General features: G+C 47.2%; 1 protein-coding gene across 3 annotated transcripts; it reads left to right on the top strand.

Annotated features, from left to right (window-relative positions):
* The first annotated feature begins 3,945 nt into the window (after positions 1–3,945).
* On the top strand, positions 3,946–21,146 carry nfatc2a (nuclear factor of activated T cells 2a). 3 transcript variants are annotated; one of them, XM_062565449.1, is made up of 10 exons: positions 3,946–4,373; positions 6,086–7,046; positions 7,164–7,332; positions 9,088–9,290; positions 9,379–9,551; positions 11,030–11,170; positions 12,987–13,042; positions 13,165–13,297; positions 13,402–14,088; positions 19,194–21,146. In XM_062565449.1, exons 1-10 carry the CDS (start codon positions 4,316–4,318, stop codon positions 19,247–19,249), a joined length of 2,637 nt encoding a protein of 878 aa, XP_062421433.1. In that variant the 5' UTR covers positions 3,946–4,315; the 3' UTR covers positions 19,250–21,146. The 3 variants fall into 3 exon arrangements, with proteins under 3 accessions (XP_062421433.1, XP_062421432.1, XP_037336515.2); XM_062565448.1 differs by lacking the exon at positions 3,946–4,373 and adding an exon at positions 5,608–5,833 and having other exon boundaries at positions 13,402–14,082; XM_037480618.2 differs by lacking the exon at positions 3,946–4,373 and adding an exon at positions 5,608–5,833.
* The last annotated feature ends 927 nt before the right edge of the window (positions 21,147–22,073 follow it).

Below are 22,073 nucleotides of genomic sequence, written 5' to 3'. Positions count from 1 at the left end.
ATCAGTCCCATGAAAAGTGAAATTCCACTCCAGAATCAACAAAGCGGGCGTGCTCGCCTTAACATCCGTGGTCTATCCCTTTTGATTTGTATTATTACCCTCGACTGTTAAAGAAGGGCCGCAGATATTTGTTGTTCCTTTCCCCCCCGCCCCCCCCCCCCCCCCCCCGTAATGCTTCCCAGAACAAGTGAACAAAACCGCCCAGTTTAGACTGGCTGGTTAAACACATTTAACTGTGATTGTTGAGTCTGAAGTACAGTTAGTTGTTAAGAATGTGGCCGCAGTGGGAAGACCTGAGTTTTTTTCTGGATGAGTTCACTCACTTCACAGATATTTCATCCTGTGGACCCCCCCACTGGTGCTGAGAAATGTCCGATTTATCGAAATGCTGCACGATGGAATTGGAAACCTGGATAAGACAGAAAGAAGCGTTGACAGGGGATAGAGGGGAGATTGTAACGAGCCTGTGCTGAAAAGGGGGGGGGGGGGGGGGGGAATCCACGAGCTCGTCCAGCACGTCCACCAGCGTGGATGCATGTCGGTCACATGTTGACGGAGCAGACCTGTTCATTGGTGCAACTCGGGGGAAAAAGAAGGAACATGTTTTCCAGGGATCTGGAGATCTTGTTGCAGGAAGGAAACGCGATTCCTTATTGCGCAATGACATGCCGGCAGACCCCCCCCCCCTCTGCAATGGTTGTGAAATGTCATCACGCTGCTTCATCATTAAAAGATCAACCTCAGATCCCTGGTTTGTTTATTACAAATGTCAGTCTCCCTTCAGTAAATGTTTGCCTATTGTTGCTTCACTTTAGTGTTGAACCTTGAAACAGTTCATTTTTCTAAATAAGGAAATGTAGATATGTCATAGATTATGGATTTTTAGTGCTGTAGAAAGAGTAGATTCACTTTTGTGACTTCATGAATAATGAATTAATGAAGTACATTGATTTCAGATACTGTTCCTTATTACATTTTGGTAAATCAGCTTATTAAACGAACTGACACCTGGCTTTAGTGCCATATTTGAACTCTCAAGTTGAACGTCCCTGTGAGGAAGCAGCTGAAACGACCAACGTGGGGGCAATAATCCATCCAATGATCGTCTTGCCCCTTGAATCTCCTTGGAAGGTTTTCCATGAGACAAGAGACAAAAGCATCATTTCCATATCAAAGTTCCACTGCTTGGATTTAAGAGCTTTAATCACACGTGTTACACTTGGAAAAGTGAAGGAGGGCAATGCTCTAAACCCAGACAACTTTACCTCAATGAGCTGTTTTTACAGTGATGGAAAATACAGCATGAACTTGGAAAAAGTTCCCTCTGAGAAAAAAAAACAACAGAAGGTGCAAAACCCGGGCCGTCTGGACGCAGCTTTTCCTTCTGCTGACCGCGTGCCGTGTATTCGTCCACTCATTCATGACCCCAGTTGCACAAGAGTTCCCGAACAGTGGAGGAATTTACATCTGGTATACAAGGCTGCTGGATGGTTTGTTAACCCCCCCACCCCCTCCCTCTCCTCTCACCTCCAAAAGAAAGTAACGAGGGCTGCAACCACAGACCTTCAGGGCCTTCATGCAGTCACCTCGTTCACCCAACGGATCGCACTGATCCCCCCCCCCCACCCTCCTCTCTCTCTACACACTTTATCCTACGAAGGGCCTCGGGTCACATGACTGCTGTAAGCACGGGATCAGTCCCCGAGGAAATACTGTAGTGTAGTAAAAAGCCAACGGGGGGAGCTTTGGATACCAGATCTATTTTTCGAATGGAGACCCTAATAACTTTCGTTAGCTGCTGTGTATGTGACCGGGTTGACCCCCCCCCCCCCGCTGTCTGTTTGGGGTTTTGACGAAGTTCTGGTTACCGTAATTCAGTCGGAGACGGGAAGGCCTCGGTGAAACGACCACATGATCACAATGGCGTCTGGCAGGCGGTTAGATGAGAGGACCACTGTAATCATCAAGGTTCGACAAACAGCGCTTTTCAAACCAGATGGAGACGTTTGGAAAGTTGATCCTGCGTTTGGATTCGCTCGAAAGGGGAAAAATGGTTTCGCCTCAATCCAACGACACATTTCGTGATTGGTTTTTCTTTTATATTTTGGGATGAATAAATAAAAAGCAGCACCAGCGCAGGCATCAGTTGATGTGTCCACTTCATAACGCACAAACTGCTTCAACTAACTGTTTCTTGACTTAAGCCAATGTCTAGAGGGTTGGTTTTGAGCGTTCTTGACAAACTGAGAACACACCAAAATGTAGGACCTGGGATCCTATTACAGTGAAAGGTTTACCAGAAAAAACACAAGTGACCTGTACACCCCCTGTGCAGATGATGCACGTAGAAATCGGTTGAACTCATTGAACATTGAACTCACTCCTCCCAAAGTTTTCACTTTTCATCTGTTCAGAAATTTAAAAAAAAAAAGGAGCACCTGAGTGCATGGGCCTTTCATTTTATAAATACACAAAAACTTACACAAAAAATGTGACATGACTCAGACAAGTGAATCGAATTTGGCCACACTGACCACTGGTGAAGTCAGCGTGGGATTCAAAGCGTCATGAGGCAGCTCATCAGGGAAATCATGTGGCTTCGCTGCAAGGAACGTCGCCACCATGGCCGGATTCAAGGAAGTCCCAGTTTGGAATAAGCTATGCATTGTTTTATGATTGTCTTTGAGTAGCAATGGTTGATTGTCTCAGGACCAGCATCTACCTGAGGGGGGGGGGGGGGCGGGGGTTATCATATTCTTAACCACAGCAAAAGAGTCAGTGAGCCATTCTGTCTCTTGCTCTTATGCTCGCCATGTGTCACGACGCAGGGTCCGAGGGCAAGGGGGGAGGACTCAAATGCGGAGTTGAAAAATAAAAGACTTTAATTGTCAAAACTCAAAATCAAAATCGCTCCAACCAAAAAAGGGAGGAAGGAGGAGAAAACAAAACAGACAAAAACAGGGACCTGGACTTGAAGACACGAAACAGACTTGACTTGACTTACTTGACACATGAACGCTGACATGTAATGACGCCACACAAGACAAGAGACTCACAGGGCTTAAATACTCAAGGGAGGTGCAGGTGATTGAACACAGGTGGAAACGATCAGGCACGGCAGACAATCACAAGGGAAGACAGGACAAGGCAGGAAGTGAAGTTACCCAGGAACACCAGAGACATGAAAACTACAAAATAAGACAGAGCAGACCCAAACCGTGACACCATGCACCACATGATGGTGCATCAATGGCAGTTTGAGTGCGACAAATAGTCCAAAAATGAGATTTAACAACACATTTAACTTATTGCCTTTAGCATGGAAATATCAATATATATATATATATATATTGGTTGTGCAACAATAAATAAAATACAAAAGATCCGATTTCAGTTTGTAAACGATGTATCTTCCATTGAAATGTAGAATTTGTCCTCATGACATTGGGGTCAGACTATGTCCTGGTCTTGTTCTGCCTTCTTTCCAGTGATGTGTCAGAAGATTCTTCTGATTTCCATGAGGAAATGGAAACGAAGCTTCCCCCCTCAACGTCGACCAACCATGACCACTTAAATTGACTCAGAACTGAGAAGGATTTTTAAAGCCGTCTGTTTTACATTTAAAAATCTGAAGGTCGAGTAAACTGCAACAGAAATCCTTAATAACTAAATGCCCCCCCCCCCCCCCCCCGGTAATCGAACTTCAGAACTGTTCCCTCTATCTGCCCCCCCCCCCACCCTACAGGGTCCTACAGTAATTTCTCCGGCCTCTACAATGGAGTTCTTGTGTGCTACTGTCTGAGAGAAGCCGCAGAAATGCCTTGGCGCAGGAGCCGGAGACGTCATGGATTCCTGAGTGTGGGGGCTACGCAGGAAAGCCCTGAGTCTCCGACATGGACCCGCTCCAGGTTTCCATGGCAAAGGCGCACAAACAGGAGGAAACACTGAGGGAATCCCGTTATTTTACAGCATTGGAGCATTATAAACACCCAGAGCGGGGAAGGAAGCCGCTCCTCTTGATACGCGAGGAATCCATATAGAGCTGTGGGAAGGGGGACTTCATACCAGAACCTTTGCTGTGGCCGCGTGCTTTTCGAAGAGAAAGAGGTTGGAGTTTGAGTTGGCGCGCAGCTGCTGTTTCGCAGCTTGAAGTTTTTTAAACGCGTAGAAACACCGTAGAAGTCTTTTCTTCTTTTTTTTTGGTCTCCTTTCAACGTTTAACAGAAGACCGTTTTTACTGCTGCGGTTAATAGCAGAACGTTTATCTCTTTTAATTCTTTTTTATTTGTTTTTCGAACTAACCCCCCCCCCCCAGATGTTTAGAGAAGCTTGGATGCTGGCACAATACCACACCATGAGGTCGATGGATCAAGGTACTGCTGAAGTGTTGTGATTATCTGGTAATCAAACCATTTGATTTTTAATTGATGGAGTAGTAGCTCTGACGATGTGCGCTGTAATGTCATGTTCTAGTTTGGACATGTTAGACTTTTGGGTGGCGCGCTTCAGTCCGTCTGCGCACGGCAGCGCGCGCCTCGGCATCACCGGGAAGCGCTGATATGTTGTCCGGAGAAGCCATAGAGACAGGAATAATACAGTTATGATATACTATATTTCCTCAGCCACTCTATGTACTTGAGTTAGGACATGCTATCCAAGTTTGGAGTTACATGAATGATATAATGTGTGAACAAAAGGGGCTATTCATATATATATATATATATATATATACATATATATATATATCCAATTCTCCCAGATTCATATTCTGGGCCATTTACATGCTTTGCTACTCTGACTCATGTCCACCGATGGCGAAATTGACCAACATTCAATCATTTAAAATAAAGAACGATACTACACCATCAATATGTTCCAAAACAATTGAAATTGAAAGTTTTCCCTCGTCGCCGTGTTTGTTTTGCTGACGGAGCATGTGCTTCTACAACAGGAAGTAGCGCTGCGTCGTGCGTAAATCTGGGGATTCCCTCGGGAGTGCGCGCTCTTCACGGTCACATCTTGCACCTCAGGGATCGCTGATCGAATAAATGAAATCAAGTCCTCTGAGGGAACACGATGCATCCGACCATCCGTCTACTAGTACTACTACTACTACTACACACACACACACGCGCGCGCACGCACACACACACACACACACGCATGGATAGTGTGAGTCAGTGGTCAGACACGTTGACAGCACCCTGCTGTTTCACTGTCACGTGTCAGACACCCGGGGGCAGCACCAGGCTGCACAGTGCGCCAGCAGGGTCGCGGTGATCGGTTCGAACGGGAGCGCTTCATCACACCCAAGCTGCACTTGCATTTTCTCTCTCTCTCTCTCTCTCGCTCTCTCTCTCTCTCTCTCTCTTCTTTTTTTTTCTTCGACGCATCAACGAAGAGGCGTGATCAGACACGGCGGTGAACTCGAGCATTCGTTGTAAAACCAAATAGACCCGCCTTCATCCAAAAATAACTGCAGCGGGCTGAAACAGGAAACTTGCCGCGCTTGCAGGATCGCCGCTGCTTCTCGTTTGACACTCGAGCAGGTTCCTCCTCCTCCTCCTCCCCCCCCCCCCCCCCCCCCCCCGGCCCCAACAAAAAAAAAAAATACACACCGGCGCCCGCCACAGCAGCACCGCGTCTCCGTCTCTTCGCCCCCGAACTCAAAAGGAGTCGTTGGGACAGACACTCACTCAGATGACCTCGTTTTACGACGACACGGATTTGGAGGAAGAGCTCAGTCGGGTCAACTGCCTTGATGAGGATTTGGAGTTTGAGTACTTGTTTGAATATGAACCACCTTGCGGCGACTTCGCTGCTGGAGATCAAGGTTTGTCGGGCCTCCTTGGCAACCTCCGTGTACCTCTTCTTCCCTTTCCTCGCTTGTGTGAAGGCTCAGCATCCATTTCACGGCCCGTGAGGCTTTATTCGTGTGAAAACTCAGGAAGTGAATTTGACGGGCGTTTTGATGGGGCTTCTGACTTGTGGGCACGTGAGAGATTAATGTCTGCGATGAATTGGTAGAAGACAAAAACATTTTTGCACTGTTGTGATGATATTTCAACTTTCCCTCCCCCTGCAGATGATCCCAACCTTGCACCTCACAAAGTGCTCGGCCCTGAGTCCGGGCAGGCTTTTTCTCTGGACGAGGTCTCCCCTTACGGCATCAAGTCCTGCAGTCCCTCCTACAGGGACCACGGCACCGAGGTTGTCTCGGGATACGAGAACCAGGAGGCCCGACACTACCTGGACAGTACCCGGCCTGCGGGCCTGGCCCTGAGCCCGCGGATTGAAATCACCCCGTCCCGTGAGCACTACATCCATGGTCGGGACTCCCTGCAGAACCAGCACCCGAACATTAGCCCCAGACCCACCCTCACTGTGCCGGGCCATGAAAACCAATCGTACCGCGAGCCCCAGTGCCTGAGTCCCGCCAGCAGCAACTCCTCCGCCAGCTGGCACTCCGAGAGCTACTCCCCCTGGGCGTCCCCCTGCGTGTCCCCCAGCAACGGCCAGAACACCGGAGACCTGTGTCCCAGATTGCAGAACATCCACGCTGGCTCCCCCCGCACCTCCCCCGGCACCTCGCCGCGCACCGGCCTAGCCGAGGACGGCTGCCTGGGCACCCGCTCGCCCTCCTCCCGGCCCGGCTCTCGCTCCGCCTCCCCGCAGGGCAAGCGCACCTACGACATGTACAGGAACCCGGGCCTGGTCCCGTCGGGGCACCGCTCCCGCAGTCCCTCCCCTCACAGCGGCCACGAAGACCGCAACATGGCTCCCCACTACACGCACGGCGGCGGCAGCGGCGGTGGCAGCGGCGTCCTCGCCGACGCCGTGAACGGCTTTGGCGCCGGGCAGCCGGGCCTGGTGCCCACTAAGATAGTCAGGACGTCCAACCAGGTCTACACGCTGTACCCGGAGAGCCACGCGGACGGGAGCTTCTTGGTGTCCTGCGACCAGGACGTGAAAGCCAAACCGGCCGCGGAGCCCTTCTTCGTTATCCCCCAAATCTGGTCCAAGCCGCTGGTTTCCAGCATCTGCAGGTAGATTGGCCGGCTTGATTTCTCGTGGCTGTGACGCGCCGCCCCGCGGGGGCTCCATCTTCTCAGGGGTGGCGGGGGGGAGATAACATCCTCTTCTGTGTTCTTCGCGTCCCGTAGCGTCCCCGTGGCGTCTCTCCCGCCGCTGGAATGGCCGATGCCCAGGCGCACAGACCAGTATGAGCTCCACGTTGAGGTGCAGCCAAAACCACACCACAGAGCTCATTATGAGACGGAGGGAAGCAGGGGAGCAGTCAAAGCCCCCACGGGAGGACATCCAATTGTGCAGGTACGGTCAAAAACTGGGGCTCACATTAAAAAGTGGCCCTCAAGGTGACTGAAGCTGGTACTCGACTGGTATGCAACACTTCAAAGTGCTGGCCAACCACGTGAAGGCCTGCTGTCAGGTTTGTCCGGTAAATTCCATTGACATTCTGGTGTGGGAGCGTGATGGGAGGTTGTGTAATGATATTTCCTTATCATTATGCACCTCTCATGGCACCTTTTTCTTATTTCTCCCTTTGTAAAAACGTTCAATAAAGCCTCACGCCAGACGCACTGTAACCGCCCCGTGGCCTCACGAAAAGCCTCAGAGCTGAACTCGGGTCAATGAGCAAACTTAAGCTTCTTTTATTTTCTTCTGCCTTCCGGCTGAAAATAGTTTAGCTGTTGTGCGTCCTCGCCCCCCCCCCCCCCCCCGGGTTTAACCTAACCACACAAACAGGCCTGTGTTCATGGTGTCCCTGACTTCCGCTTACACACTGGTTTCGTTGACTGCGACTGGGTCTCGTGCATTAAGAAGCCGTGTTGAAACACTCCAGACGTGTGTAAAACACAGCGAATGGGGTCCTCTGGCAAAGATAATTGGAGGAGTGGGGGGGGGAAAGAGCCTGCTAATATTTCTACTCCAGTCGCAACATGGCATTGAAACGCAGCGTGCTGAAATGAGCCGTGACATAGTTGCGGCTCGCTGTACAGTCTGAGAACAAGTTCAACTTCCCTTTCTTTGGGTTACCGTGGCAACTTTTCAAAGCTCTTTTCTGTGTCCGAGGTCAGTTCTGCCTGGTTTGCCCGGCCAATCAGATGGTCAGGCCCGGCTAGCCACAACCGCACGCCTTCACCTAGCCTCTATGCATCCTCTCCTCGTCCTCCTCCTCCTTGTCCTTTGCTCCCTCTGTTTTCCTTGTCCTCCCCCCCCTCTCTCTCTCTCTCTCTCTACTTTTCCTACACCGCTCTCTGTCATGACTCACTGCTCCGGGCCACTGCCATGACAACTGGCCGACTGCTCGCCTGGCCCCGCTGGAGTGTTTGCAGTCAGCTTCCTATGTTTCACCCTGTGTGTCAGCTCCCTGGATTAAATGGGGCCAGTGTGCTCACTCGCTTCGGCTCACATTCAGCAGCTGCTGTGAGCTGCGACAGCAGCACCCAGTCAGATAAACCATTTCTAAAATCGGATTGATGTTTTTTTTTTCCTTGTTTTTCTGAACGTATTTGAACAGAAACAGGCCCAGACATCGGGAATAACTGCAGCACACTTTTCTATAGTAAAAATAGCTTTTGCATTCTTTTCAGCATCATGAAGGTGACATGAAAATGCACCACACTGTTTGCACAAAAAAAAAAAAAGGCATTAAGATGCGAGTTGATGCTTTGTGGTTTTTGCAGGTTTCCTCAGGAGGCCCTCTCGGGTTACACCTCTCACTCTCTCTCTCTGCCTCTGTATCTACCTCCAGTTCACACCTTCCCCGCTCTCAGTACGCCTCTAGTGTGAGACCTGTACAAAGGCCGTAGCATGTGCGCTCCGTTGCTGGTTCTCTGTTCAAGGCTGCACAGAGGAAGACGCACACGTTTACAAGTGGGTCTGACCCTTGCTGGTCACCTCTGGGGGAGACAGAGGACATCTGGAAAGTGTAAAGTGCAAAGTTAGGACAGGAGGCCCGTGGAGAAAACAAACAAAAGCAATTGCAGTCATACTGACTCTCTGTTTTATTGCCTGGTAGCAGGAGCCTTCACTGTGTGTTTTTTTTATTTTTATTGTCTTCAGTTACATGGCTACAGAGGAAAGGAGACACTTGGCCTGCAGATCTTCATTGGTACAGCGGACGAGCGCATCCTCAAGCCCCACGCCTTTTATCAAGTCCACCGCATCACCGGTAAAACCGTCACCACCACCAGCTATGAGAAGGTCATCCACGGCACCAAAGTCCTTGAGATCCCCCTGGAGCCAAAGAACAACATGAGAGCAATGTGAGAATATGAGATAACGTGCATTTGATTTCGTACCCGTTTAATGGTCCACGGCGGCTTTGCTCACCCGTCCCGTCCCTCCTCACAGAATCGACTGCGCTGGGATCCTGAAGCTCCGGAACGCCGACATCGAGCTGCGGAAGGGCGAGACGGACATCGGTCGGAAAAACACCCGAGTCCGCCTTGTGTTCCGTGTGCACATACCTCAGCCCGGAGGTCAACACGTCTCTCTCCAAGTGGCCTCGCATCCCATCGAGTGTTGTAAGCGGCTACTCGTGCGACACGCTCTATGGACCATCTCTCATTTCTAAACGATGCCTCAAGCGAGTTTCTGGCTTCTGAATTGTGAACACATGCTTTTGAGGTCAAACTGCCGATGTTTTTTTTTTCATCGGTTGAACAAAACTTTATACAAAATAAACCATTCAAAAAGCAGGAACCCACATTCAAATGAGCTCGCGGTCCTGCACACAAAGGTGTCGTTGTGCCACCGGGGGCTTCCACACTGTTTGCATGAGTGCAGTAGTAAAGTCTGTGTTTGGGTACATCGCTGCATGTGTACACAGTGTTATTAGAGCCCTCCGGTGTAATGAAAACTCTAACAAGAAGGCCCTTTATCGGACTATGACTAACACCCCGATCAAGACACCATGTCAATCATATCAGCCCGACGTGGGCTGCGTGCACTGTGCACAATCTTCCTTTTTATTTGAAAAGGGGGGGGGGGGGGAACAAAATCATGGAGGTGATAAAATCCCCTTTTGTAATGGTCGTTTCTGCTTTTACGACCTGTTGGTCCCGAGGTGACGTTCACAAACAATTGTTGCGTCGGTGAAAACCGATCGAGTGTGAAGCGGCTCACAAAGACACCTGTGACACATCTGTCGGGCCCTTCGATAAGCCGGCTGTCGGCGAGGGTGTGTTTGAGGAGGCAGGGCCCCCCTCCTCCCCCTTCTCCCCGCCCGCCCGCGTCGTCCGCTTTGTTTCACCCGCTCGGGCAATAAACCTGTTCAAAGGTCACGGCGTTGTTTGTCAAAACAATTTGAATTAAAAAAAAATCATCCTGTGATTTTATTTTGAAGGGACTTTTTTAATGCAGCAGAGTGTCGTTTTCTTTGCCGGCTCGTCCGTCCATGTTTTCAGCAGCGTGTGCCAGGTTGGGTCAAACCATTCTGATATGGTGGGAGACATTGGGTTTTTAGGATAATTAAACATCCTGAATATAAAATTCAGCTTATGAACTTAATTTTGAATAAATTTGTGATGTTGAGAATGTTTCTGGATTTGGGTCGCGGCTTGTCATTGAGGGGTGATGGTGGGTCCCGGAGCCAGAACCAGTTGAGAACCACTGGTTTAGTGCACAGCACTCTCCTAAATTATGATTTGACAGATTTGCATGGCTGCTTGTTTGAAAAAAAAAAAACAGAAAGCAGGGACCTTGATTGTTGCAAGACTTTTTTCTACTTGAGAGAAACCAATAGAGAGCTTTGGAACAAAGTTTAACATCTTTTCTCACTGTAGTTTAGTGCTGCAGCTTATTTTTTGTTGTTGATTAATTTGAACCTCGGTCCTTTTTGATTCGTCGACGCGTTGTTCGTTCTGCAGAAACCAACCCCGCGGCGACGTCTTCAGATGTCTCGTGTTTGTCTGACTAGCAGTCTAAAGCCCGGATGTTTATGTCCAAGCGCTGGTTTATGTGCCAACCGTTGACCGTAACCGTCTCCTGTGTTTCCCGGCAGCCCAGCGATCAGCACACGAGCTTCCCATGGTGGAGAAGCAGGACATGGACAGCTGCTCCGTTCTGGGTGGCCAGCTGATGATCCTGACCGGGCAGAACTTCAGCTCCGATTCCAAGGTCATTTTTTTGGAGAAAAGCTCTGGTGAGTGTCTTCAATTCGCACCATCCCTGGCATCCGGAGCAACCTGTAGGGGGGGAAAAAAAGTCCAAATCTACTTTTTTAAAACACATTTCAAAGCGTTTAGATTATAAATTGCCTGTAAAACCTGCAGCTGAAGCTGTAAATAAGTATGCTTTATGCACGCTGGTTCTGATATTGCAGCACCACGTTTTCTCAGTCACACCACAGCACAAATGATAACAATGACTCTCACGTCTGTGTAGGACACGCCGAAGCGGTCACACTTCCCCACCCTCATTGTATAGCTGGATTTGCACGGGTTATTTGCATGAGCGACAAGATAACACTGCATTCTCACTTCCCTTTGCCTTTTTCTTCCTTCCGGTCTCACATGAGTTCTTATCGAGGAGCCTTTTGCACAGTGATCAATAGTTATGTGTGTCACGTGACACGCCACAGGTTCGTTAATGCCCGTGGATGGAAAGGAAAGTATTTATTTTTAAGTCCGGTCATGGCAATAAAAGTACACGTTTTTTTTATTTGTTTATCCATTTTGTTCTGCAATGTTAGTTTCTGTCAAAAGGGGGGACAGTTGTGTTAAAATACTTGATGCTGTGACTCACTGACTCCACTTCTGTCGGAGCGCTTTGATTCCTAAATGCTTAATTACCTAAAAGTGTGGACCTTTTTAAATAAATTATTCTATTTTCCTTTTCCCCGGGGTTCCCCTGCTGCTGCGTTGCAACAGTCACAGACGGAAAAAGAAAATTACACAGAGGGATTGCCATTGTTTTGGAGAGTTTCTGTACGACACAGAGTTGTGGACCGTTGCAATGAGAGACACCCCCCCCCGCCCTCGCTTGGCTCCCGTACCTGGACAGCGTAGCGTTGCACTAAGCCAAGGAAAAGCCCGGGCTCTCCCTCTATGTTCTCCGGGTTGTCTCCAGTTTCCCAGCTGCACACACAATTATCCCCCCGGAGGCAGAGAGTCGAGAGTAGAAATGCAACAAAGCGCAAACAAGCGCCAGCGCCAAGAAAGCTGGAGTCATCACGTTTTGTAAGACGTGGAGAGATTTGATCATAAAAATAAAAGTTTGGGAGAGAAGTTGGCGAGGTGTGTGGAATCCCTCTCTCTCTCTCTCTCTCTCTCTCTCTCTCTCTCTCTCTCTCCTGCTGACTCACTCCGGCCATGTGTTTTTAATTTGGGTTTCTCACCTACAGTAACAGTCCCAACAGAACTCCCCATGCAGCACGTGCACGTATCATCAGGGCACGTCGGGGTTTACATTCGTAAGCGCTTTTGGCCTTGTACCTCTTCTACATCTACTCGACCGCTTGAGCGCTATCTGAAGCGCAGCGTTACGTAAACTACAACCAGTGTCAGACGGGAAGCCGAGCAAAGCCTGCAGTTCTCACAGCTTCTCCAGCTTGTGTGTGTGTGTGTGTGTGTCGGTGTCGGTGTTGCAATCACCCAAAGGTGTGCCTGTCTGCGGGGGGGATTGTCTTTGAGGATGATGGAAGGTTGCGCATGTGTGCAGGGTTAACCTGCAAACCATCCCTACGTTTAGCTGTGCCGCCTGGTGTGAGAGGAAGTGGTTTTGAAAGAGACGTTATCTACATGCAAAATGAGGCCTTTTCTGTCTACAACCATTTTGATTCTAATTTTGACAACAGACAACAGCATGGAACTTCATTTAAATGATAAAAGTATAATGCATTTTAAAATACTTGCTTGGGATTTAATGGCTATAGAGCCACACTACCTACACTTATTTACCCTGACTGCAGAGTTAAACACCACAGTGTTCAAGACTTTACTTTTCCTCTTTTCATTTAGACGGGCAGCTGATCTGGGAAACGGAAGCCACAGTGGACAAAGACAAGAGCCAGCCTGTATGTATTATTTATGACTGTTTGTTAAATACTTAAAGTACGGCGACCTGTTAAACGCACTAACCAAGTCAATTGCCATGATTTTGTAGTTCAGTTGAAAAAAAAAGGACCTATTCTTGCAGAGTATGCTGTTTGTGGAGGTTCCCTCCTACCAGGACTCATCGGTCTGCCAATCTGTCAAAGTGAACTTCTACGTAATTAATGGCAAGAGGAAGCGCAGCCAACCTCAGCATTTCTGCTACACGCCCCTTTCACGTAAGAACGCCGCTCAGCTGGGCTTATATTACAGCGTGGGAGTGTGATGTACAAACACCATTTACTTTCCCAATGTTTACCGTTATTACTCCGTTTTCTTTCAGCTCCCTCCATCAAGACCGAGCCGGCGGACGAATACGAATCCGACCCCATGGGTTTCTCCATGTCTCAGATTTTGGGCTTGTCCCCCCATTCCTACTACCAGAACCCCCGCGGCGCCCTGCATCCGGACAGCAGCCTGGTCTCCAGCATGGCCCCGTGCCTCCCCGGCCCAGGCGGCCGTTTCCAGCAGCAGAGCCCGGCCATCGTGTACTCCCGCGGGGGCAAGGGCCTGAGCGTGGCCCCCGGGGGCCTTTGTCAGCAGACCGGAGGGTTGATGCCGGACTCCCACCGCTCGGTCCTGGTGCACACGGGCTCCCCGGCGCCGCCCGCGGGTCCCGTCGGCGGGGGCCCGCCCCCTTCCATCATCCAGTTCTCCACCGCCAACCAGCACCTTCTTCGCGGAGGTGACCCCCAGCCTCTGGCTGCTCCTCAGCCCGACGTCTACTGCGATGGCTTCCCCCCTCAGGCAGCCGCCGGCGCCCACTCGCCCACGCCCCCCCAGGCGACCCACCCGCAGCGCTACCCCACCGTGATCCAGCAGCAGCAGCAGCAGCCATACGTCCAGAAGGAGCAGCAGAAAGGCCAGGCCCCACCCGGCACCGAGCGGATGGAGGCTCCGGGAGACGTCCAGAGGAGGGTGACGGTCAAGGAGGAGAACTTGGACCAGGCCTACCTAGATGATGGTGAGTGTAAGTTAATGCTTTTATACTCTGTGTGAGTGGGATAGCTTGACATTGTTCACAGTGTGGGTTCCTTTTGTCTGCTAAAAAAAAAAAAAGCATGCGGACAAGTGATGGATGCCTGCAATTCTCTCAGTTGAAAAAGATGGATGATAAGAAATGAGAACAATTCAAGGATATTTACAGTATGATCTACGTGGCATAGCACCCCTCTGAACAAGGCAAAAAGAAAAGGCTCACGCTGTTAATACAATCCTTGCCAGGAGCTGTAGTTTTGTTCCACTCAAGGTGGAAATAACAGGGATTATGAGTCATATGTTTATACTTTCTCTTGTCAACCCCATTACCCCGTGCCAGAATTAATGTCAGGCCACATCCAGCCACAGGCAGGATGTTGAACCTCTCCCTTAAGTTAGGAGTTAAAAGGTTCTCCGAACTACATTGTGTTTTAATCTTAAGAAGGTGTCAGCCCCCCCCCATGAGTCAGGTCCAGGTCGCCATCATCACGCCGCTCTATTCAACTGATGCTCGCTCCTCCGGTCGCTAGGAGTTCATCTGGCAGCGCTACGCATCAGGAAATTAGCTCCCCCCCCCCCCTCTCTATCTCGCATTAAGGACGGGCAGGGAGGGAGAAAAAAAGTGTCACTCTGCTGGCCGCCTGGACATGTTGACACTGTTATGAAGGGAAAAACAACCTCCATGGCAACCATTGTCAAACAGTGGAACCCGGCTGCCTGGGAGAGCCGGGGAAAGCCTCGCTGTTTGTTGTAGTTGGACGGAGCTTCTCCGTTGGCCTCGCGCCCCTCGATTCTGTGGGGGAACCCACCAGAGGGTTAGCTTTTTTTCCGACCGCGGGGTTCTGCCAATCTGGCACGCAGAATTCCTATTTGCAGCTGTTCTCCTCCAGAAGTCCTGGCCGATCCCTGTGAGATAGCGGGAGGGTGGAGGGTAGTTTGCAGGAAAAGGGAAGGGGCTCCGTGTGTGTGTGTGTGTGTGTGTGTGTGTGTGTGTGTGTGTGTGTGTGTGTGTGTTTCAATGGAAAAAATGAAACGAAGAAAAAGGGAAAGCAGTGGAATTTGTGTTTTTTCTTTGGATGGGCTTCCCTCCACAGTAAACAGCAACAGGGCTGCGACTCGGTGAATTAACAGACTCACAGGAACAGTCAAACTATTTGATCCACCAATCGTCACAAGCCGCCGGTCTGCTTCGCCAGGTTCCTTTGCGTCTTTCTTTAATTTCCCAGGCAGACATGCAGATCCTGTCCAAACATATTTCCGAATTAGCAGTTGTTTTGTTTGCTTTCTTTCATCCAGAGAACTGCAGGAGATATTTCATTCCCTTAATGTTTTACTTATATCCATATGTTCAAATGTTGGATAGTCTGGCCCCTCTTGCAGGTTAAAATCCACCCACCCACAAGTACTTTTTGAAGCTATACTGATCAAAATATTTAGGAACTTCCCAAAAATGTGTGAAAAGTTTGAGAAGGTCACCTGCTGAACCTCTTGAGTCAAAAAAATCCCCCATGTGTATGAGTATGAGTGTCAAGTCATTTAAGTTTAAACCATCAAACACATCTTCCCCAAGGTGAGGTTGTCAACATTACTGATAAAGACATGTGTTGCAGTCTGTTGTCATTTGTGAAAGAAAAAAAAAAGAAAAAGGGCGATTGCCACATCCTGGTATCGTCGCAGTGTTGTGGTCGCTAACAGTCACATCTGAACATGCTTCAACTGTGTCAACTACAGTCAAGAGTGTTCATTGAAAGTCAGGCATTTCTTTTGGGCCCAAACGGCGCTGAAAATCTCCCACACTGAGGGCTTGTTGTCTCCAGCCCGCACACGCAAGTTCCCATGCCTCTTGTTGGTGCTCAAACGACACGGTAGTCTGTTGATGGATGAATAAATACAAATATCAATAAACAGTCGCTGGAGCGCGTCTCGCTGCATGCACGCCGCGTGGTTTTGTGAAAAACCCTTAAAAAGAGCCACGGCCGCGGTCTGCAAAAAGGCAGAGAGGGAGACGGGCCTGGAAGGTGTGGAATAAAGCCAGAGGCAGTGGAGCAGGTGAAGTTGTTCCAGCGGGTGGAGCTCGGGGGGCGAGCGAGATAAAGCACACAGCAACAGCGCGGCGGACGCGCAATTAGTCTCAGCTCACTTCCATCCCGTTTGAAAAGAGCGAATGACAACCGTTCGCTAAGAGCTGAAGTGATTTCTGTTACTGGGTCAGTGCGTGTAGGCCAAAACAACACTCACATGGTCAGAATAGCAGTGCGCCTGGCGAAGGGTTCGTCAGAGTTTGATCCCTCTCTCTCTCTCCAACTGTCCAGTGTTGAAAAAGTACTACAGTCGGATTAGTTTTAAAACCCAAATATTGGACCAAGGGAACTGTTTCTTGCACCAAAGTTATAAAATTCACCTTGAGGGGGACATGAGTGTACCAAATATAAATCAATCCTATCAACTGAGGCCTTGTAGCAGCTTAATTTTAACATTCAAATACATTTATGCACAAGAATGGCAGAATCCTCCATTTAATTTATATTAGACAGAAACCTTGTCATAGCCAGTGTTCAAAGAATCAACACTGCAACCAAGAACTTTTGAGTTTGAGTCTTGTCGCAGAAATGTGAGCAGTTGCACACCACGTCGGTGGTTAAATACGCGGTTAACTGTCCGTCTGCTAACTTCACTTTCTCTTTACTTACTGGTTTTCAGCTTTGTGCTGTCATGACAATCCCCCCCCCCCTTAGCTCTGAACATACCGTGCGCCTTTGTACACACACACACACACACACACACACACCTTAGCTCTGGACATACCGTGCGCCTTTGTACACACACACACATACACACACACACCTTAGCTCTGGACATACCGTGCGCCCTTGTACACACACACACGCATTTCATGCAAATGCTCGCGGGCCCACAAAACGCACACATTCCAGCTCGCAGCAGGCAGTGTGCAGCGACTGAGTCAGCTACTGTACAGGGTGTTTCTCTCCCGGCTTGGTAAACAGTGGAGCTCATTGGTGCAGAAGTCAGGAGCCAGACACTCACCTATTGAACAGACTTAGGCCTCAAGCGGCCCACCGGTGCCAACCCTTCATCGGGTTCAGTAAAGCCCCGCTGTGTGTTGCCCCCACTGCGGCGCTTCTGCTCCTTCTCGGAGTTTTGGTTTTTTTTTGCCCAGGAAAAATCCTGTGGCAACATTGGGGAGATGAACGTTTCTTTTAAGGCATTAAGTGTCAGAGGGAATTCTACTACGGACTAAAATAAACAGGGCCACGGACGTTGTGACGGCAGCAGAGCACCCGGTTTGACTGCTGCTTTGGTTTTGTAACCCTCTGATTTCGGTGTTGAGCTGCTGTAAAATGTGCGGCTTCTCTTCCAATTTTGAAAATGATCACATAGAAAGAGAGAGAGAGACAAATAGAAATGGTTGGTAGAATAGAAGAGAATGTCTGTCTCGTGGCTTCTTTAGATTTCATAACACTGCAGCTGTGGAGATTGCTTTATAATTTACATTATTAGTTATATTTTGTCTCCAGGATCTAATGGATCTATATGCTTATATTTGAACCTCCTAAAATGCTAGTAATGCTTTAAGGGTATGCCAACACCTTTTGAGGTTGTTTTGTGGCAAGCTGTTCACTTTCTCTTCTGCTTGGAGATGGTGGTGTTTGAGTGACGTGATATTAATAGTTTCACCCTTTGCCTCGCAATCAAAGCTTTAAATTGAACTAACACACGGCATCTTCAAAAAAGTCCCTTAATCTCTGAATAAGTACCAGTATTCGGCAAATCATGTTGATAGCTTAGCGCTTTTCATCTTTCATCCCTCATCCTATTGAATTTAGGAGAAGGCTTGGACTTATTTGCCTTCTTACCAATATTTTGAATTGATAAGATCAGGCCACTCTCATTTTACCCCGCTGAAAGCTAAGCTGCAGCCCAAAGCATAATTAGCATAGCTTAATTTAGCCTTGCCTGAGGACTGCAATAGTGGTAAACAGCTTCGTGACTGTCCTAAGGTTACATATACAGCTACAGTACCCTCTCAAGGCTACTTCATCAATAAGTTGTTGTTTGTTTTTATACAAACCAGGCTAGCCTTTTCCCCTTGTCTTGATGCTAAGCTAACGTAACCGGCTAGGGGCTAGCTTGATCTTTAGTTTGGTATTGGTCTTTTCATCCAATTCATTGCAAGAAGACAAATAAGCGTAGCAAAAAAAAAACAAATGCAAAAAGTGTACGCCAGCAACGCTTTCATGATTTTCAAATTTTATAATCCTGTTACCGTGGTTACAAAATTGGGAACAAAGTTTGAACTGTAAAGTCTTGGTTGAACGCAAAAAGCTTTTTTGGCCCTTATTGAAATACTTCTATTACTCATCGACCCTAATTAGATCCTTGAGGCATGGTGGAAGCGGTGGCACCAGCATGTAATGGCTCCAAGTGCGAGTGCACACGCACACAGACACGCGCACACACACACACACACACACACTCTCAGTAGGCTGCCAGATAAACACTGCAGCTCCACACAGATGCTGTGGCATATCTGTAGAGGTGACAAGTCCCTCATACTCTACAGTGCTTCCTGTTAAATGCAGAACTACCTGTTGAAAGGGTGACTGAGGTGAGCAATTACAGGTGACACTTCCTCTTCACATCACCGCTTAAATGTCAGTGCTTATTTTTTCCGCTCGTACACAGAGAACGCTGAAATGCTTAATTGTTGGCTTAAATAATCTGTTATTTAAAACCTGAAAGTATTTTATTTTTATTTTGAATGAATTGCACAAGCTTTTTACCCCCACTCTACTTCATGACCCTATTTTTGGCACTGTGAAACCAAAAGTTTCCATTTCAACCGTAAACAACAGGGAGTTATCACTTATAAGCTCTTGCAGAGCTCTACCTCTAGTGGTTATACTCCACATAAATGCAGCAGCTTCATCCACCCTCCTTCCAGGCCCTGCGCAGTCTATTAAGTAATATCATTTACTATAATTTTCCTGTTTGATGTTGGCTGTTTCAACACTACTGTGGATGTTATTGTGAAATCACTTAAATAGTTCACCACCTTCCTCTTTCTTTGTTTTGCAGTGAATGAGATCATCAGAAAGGATCTAACGGGCGTTCAGGCAAGAGGGCAGACATAGAGCACGGATCCAAGCAGGAAATTACAGCATACGCTCCCCCCCCCCCGCACACTGCACATACAGCAGCAATGTGAGCTTCTCTTCCTCATCGTCTTCAACAACGAAGGTGGCAATATCAGCTGTGTGTTCCTGCAATAAACCGTTTGATTTGGCAAACAGGAGAAATCATCTCATCAGTGACGTCTGCCACAGTCACCCACGAGGTTTCCAAAAAAACGGAAACAGCCAGCGAATGTACCTTATTTCTTCACATTTCATTTTGTGTTGAGGTTCGGATGCAGTTTGCCGTGCAAAGGAATAGAGATACGATGAAATAAAGCATTAGCCATGCTGTTCAGGTTATGAACACACAGCTGTTTGCCTCCCACAGGTTTGCTTCATACTTGTGAAGGACAGTTATGTATGGAGCCGTTTGCAATGTGTGGACTTTCTATTTCAAGTAAATTTGTCCCTCCTTAATATTATCAACCAAATGGACCTTGTGGCCAAAAAGCTTGTCGTCGTTTTGTTTAATGCTTCTTGCACAAAATGTGTTCCCTGTGTTTGACTTCATTTGTAGTTTTACATTAAATGATTGTCTAATGCTTACATGCTGATCATCTCAGTTTTAGTGCGGTTTTCTGATTGAAGTGAAGCGCACACTGCCTTAATCATATTCAAATGAACTATTTTTACCTCCTAATATGCACTGTTTTCGATAACAAGGAGTCAATGTTATTACTTTTTCTACGTAATATTTGAGTCATGTAAATAATAGCCAATGACCATTTTATATCCCTTAAACCTATAATGCATCATATTTAGGTTTTAAAGTGGCTTCACAAGTGCCTGCCATGCCAAAACAACAGCATGGGTCAACATTTTTTAAATGTTATATTTCCCAAAGCAGATTGACTCTATGAAGGTGGTCTTCTTGCTTTTTTTAATCATATTTGTATATTGTATTTGTAATACAAAACATACGTGGCTGCCTCGACATTCTTAAACCAAATATTTCAAAGACGTTACTGTTTTGTGTATAGCTAAAACTCTGAGTCTTTTCTTAATGACAATCGTTATACTCAAAGCTACATGCCTGCCTGTGCAGAATCGCAGAATGTGATGTAATTATACTCCATATGCGCTGTAAGCACAGTAGGGGAACACAGTGTGTATAACTCATGTGCTAATACAACTTATTTGAAAGCTGTTCTTTAAAACAATGTTTTTGTACTATTTTACTGGGGGAATTTGAGTATATTGAAAGTGCAGCTTGCCATTTTTCATGATTGTAAAGTGAAAAAGTTATAAAGTGAAGTAAAGTGGTAAAAACACGTAATTGGGGGAAATTGTAAGACTGAATTTGATTTTTTTTAAATATTTGAAATGCACCTATTTGATATAAGATTTTATTTTGTGATATTAGCAAAGCTAATATTGATCTATTAATGATATTGCTCATTGAGCCAGTGCATTTCACATTTCATGAATGTAATCTATTTTAATAAATGTTTCCCCTTTTTCTGTAAATAGTGTGATGTCAACATCAAAAAAAGAGGATAAAAGAGAACTATTTCATGTCTGAGTATCTTTTACATGTCTTATGTTTATTAATTACACAAAGTTCAAGTTATCATCATATGTTATCTGTTTTGTTACAATGTAAAACTCAATTTGAATTTAGATTTTTGACATTTCATAAAATGTTTGTGGCCATAGATGTTTAGTTTTGTTATCTATCTGCTTTTGTTATCATTCTAAAATCTTTAAAGAAATCTTTGGAAATGAAAATGTCCCTAATACTGTCTTATGTTGTTTCCTTTGATAATGTTGTCATTATTACATTGTGCCACCTTAAAAAATCTTTCATGCTATTTTTGTATTCTTAAGTAGCAATAAATACTAACCATATACATCATTATTGTCTCTGTTCTGACGTATTATTCCTTTGCAGTTTCACTCACTCAAGGGTGTCACTTCGCTCCCAAGTATGAGAGAAAAATCGAACAGGAGTAGACCAACAGCAGATAGTGACTCATCAAGTTCTCCTCATGGGAGACTTAACATGTTTGTTTATCATTTATTTATATTTAACATAAAAATAGTTCACCCAAGTAAGAAGTTGTGCCATTTACATAGAAGCGCGTGTCGCTCTTAAAACCCCCATTCCTCCCTTTAAACAACAAAAAACAACAACCCCCCCCTCCCGGAGGCTGCAGTTGCTATGGAGACAGCTTGTTTGGTGCTTGGTCCCCGTGCAGAAGGAGGGCTGTGTGAATGAACCTTGTGTTCAGGAAGTCTCTGGATATGACATCACCAAGGGCAAAAAAGCGGCACGTGGGCTTCTGCGAGTCGTCTCATACAGCCCTCTGGGGAGGGAGGCCGCGATGACTCATGCGCCCTTTAGCCCCCGGCTGGGGTAATGAGTTCGGAGCGCATCCACGAATTGAACAAGAATGAAATACATGATGGGCTTGGCATTCCATTCAGGTCGCTTTTTGTGTTGTCCCCCCTGTCCCCTCCGTCCCCCCCCAATAAAATAGACTGAGCTCATCGTGACCCCAAGGGTCTAAAGTCTCTGGCCGCAACGATTTTCTCAACTTTAAATAACAACGTATATAATAAATATATCTTAACTGTCAGTTTTATTCCTTTTAGCGCCATTTAACGTCCCCTCTCAGGTGTCTTGACATGGTGTTAGCAGACAAATGAAGTGCTTTTCATTAAAAAGACACATTCAGATGCAGAGCAAGAGAATAGCTCGCTGTTTGTGTGGAATGAAGTTTTTCAGACTTCAGGTGTGTAAATCCTCCATCTGAATGCTAAAGTGGTCTTATTGAGTTAT

This window comes from Pungitius pungitius, chromosome 1 (genome assembly GCF_949316345.1).
Source record: "Pungitius pungitius chromosome 1, fPunPun2.1, whole genome shotgun sequence".
Taxonomy (NCBI): domain Eukaryota; kingdom Metazoa; phylum Chordata; class Actinopteri; order Perciformes; family Gasterosteidae; genus Pungitius; species Pungitius pungitius.
Note: the sequence above shows the minus strand (reverse complement) of the source record. Positions and strands in the feature narration are given on the sequence as shown.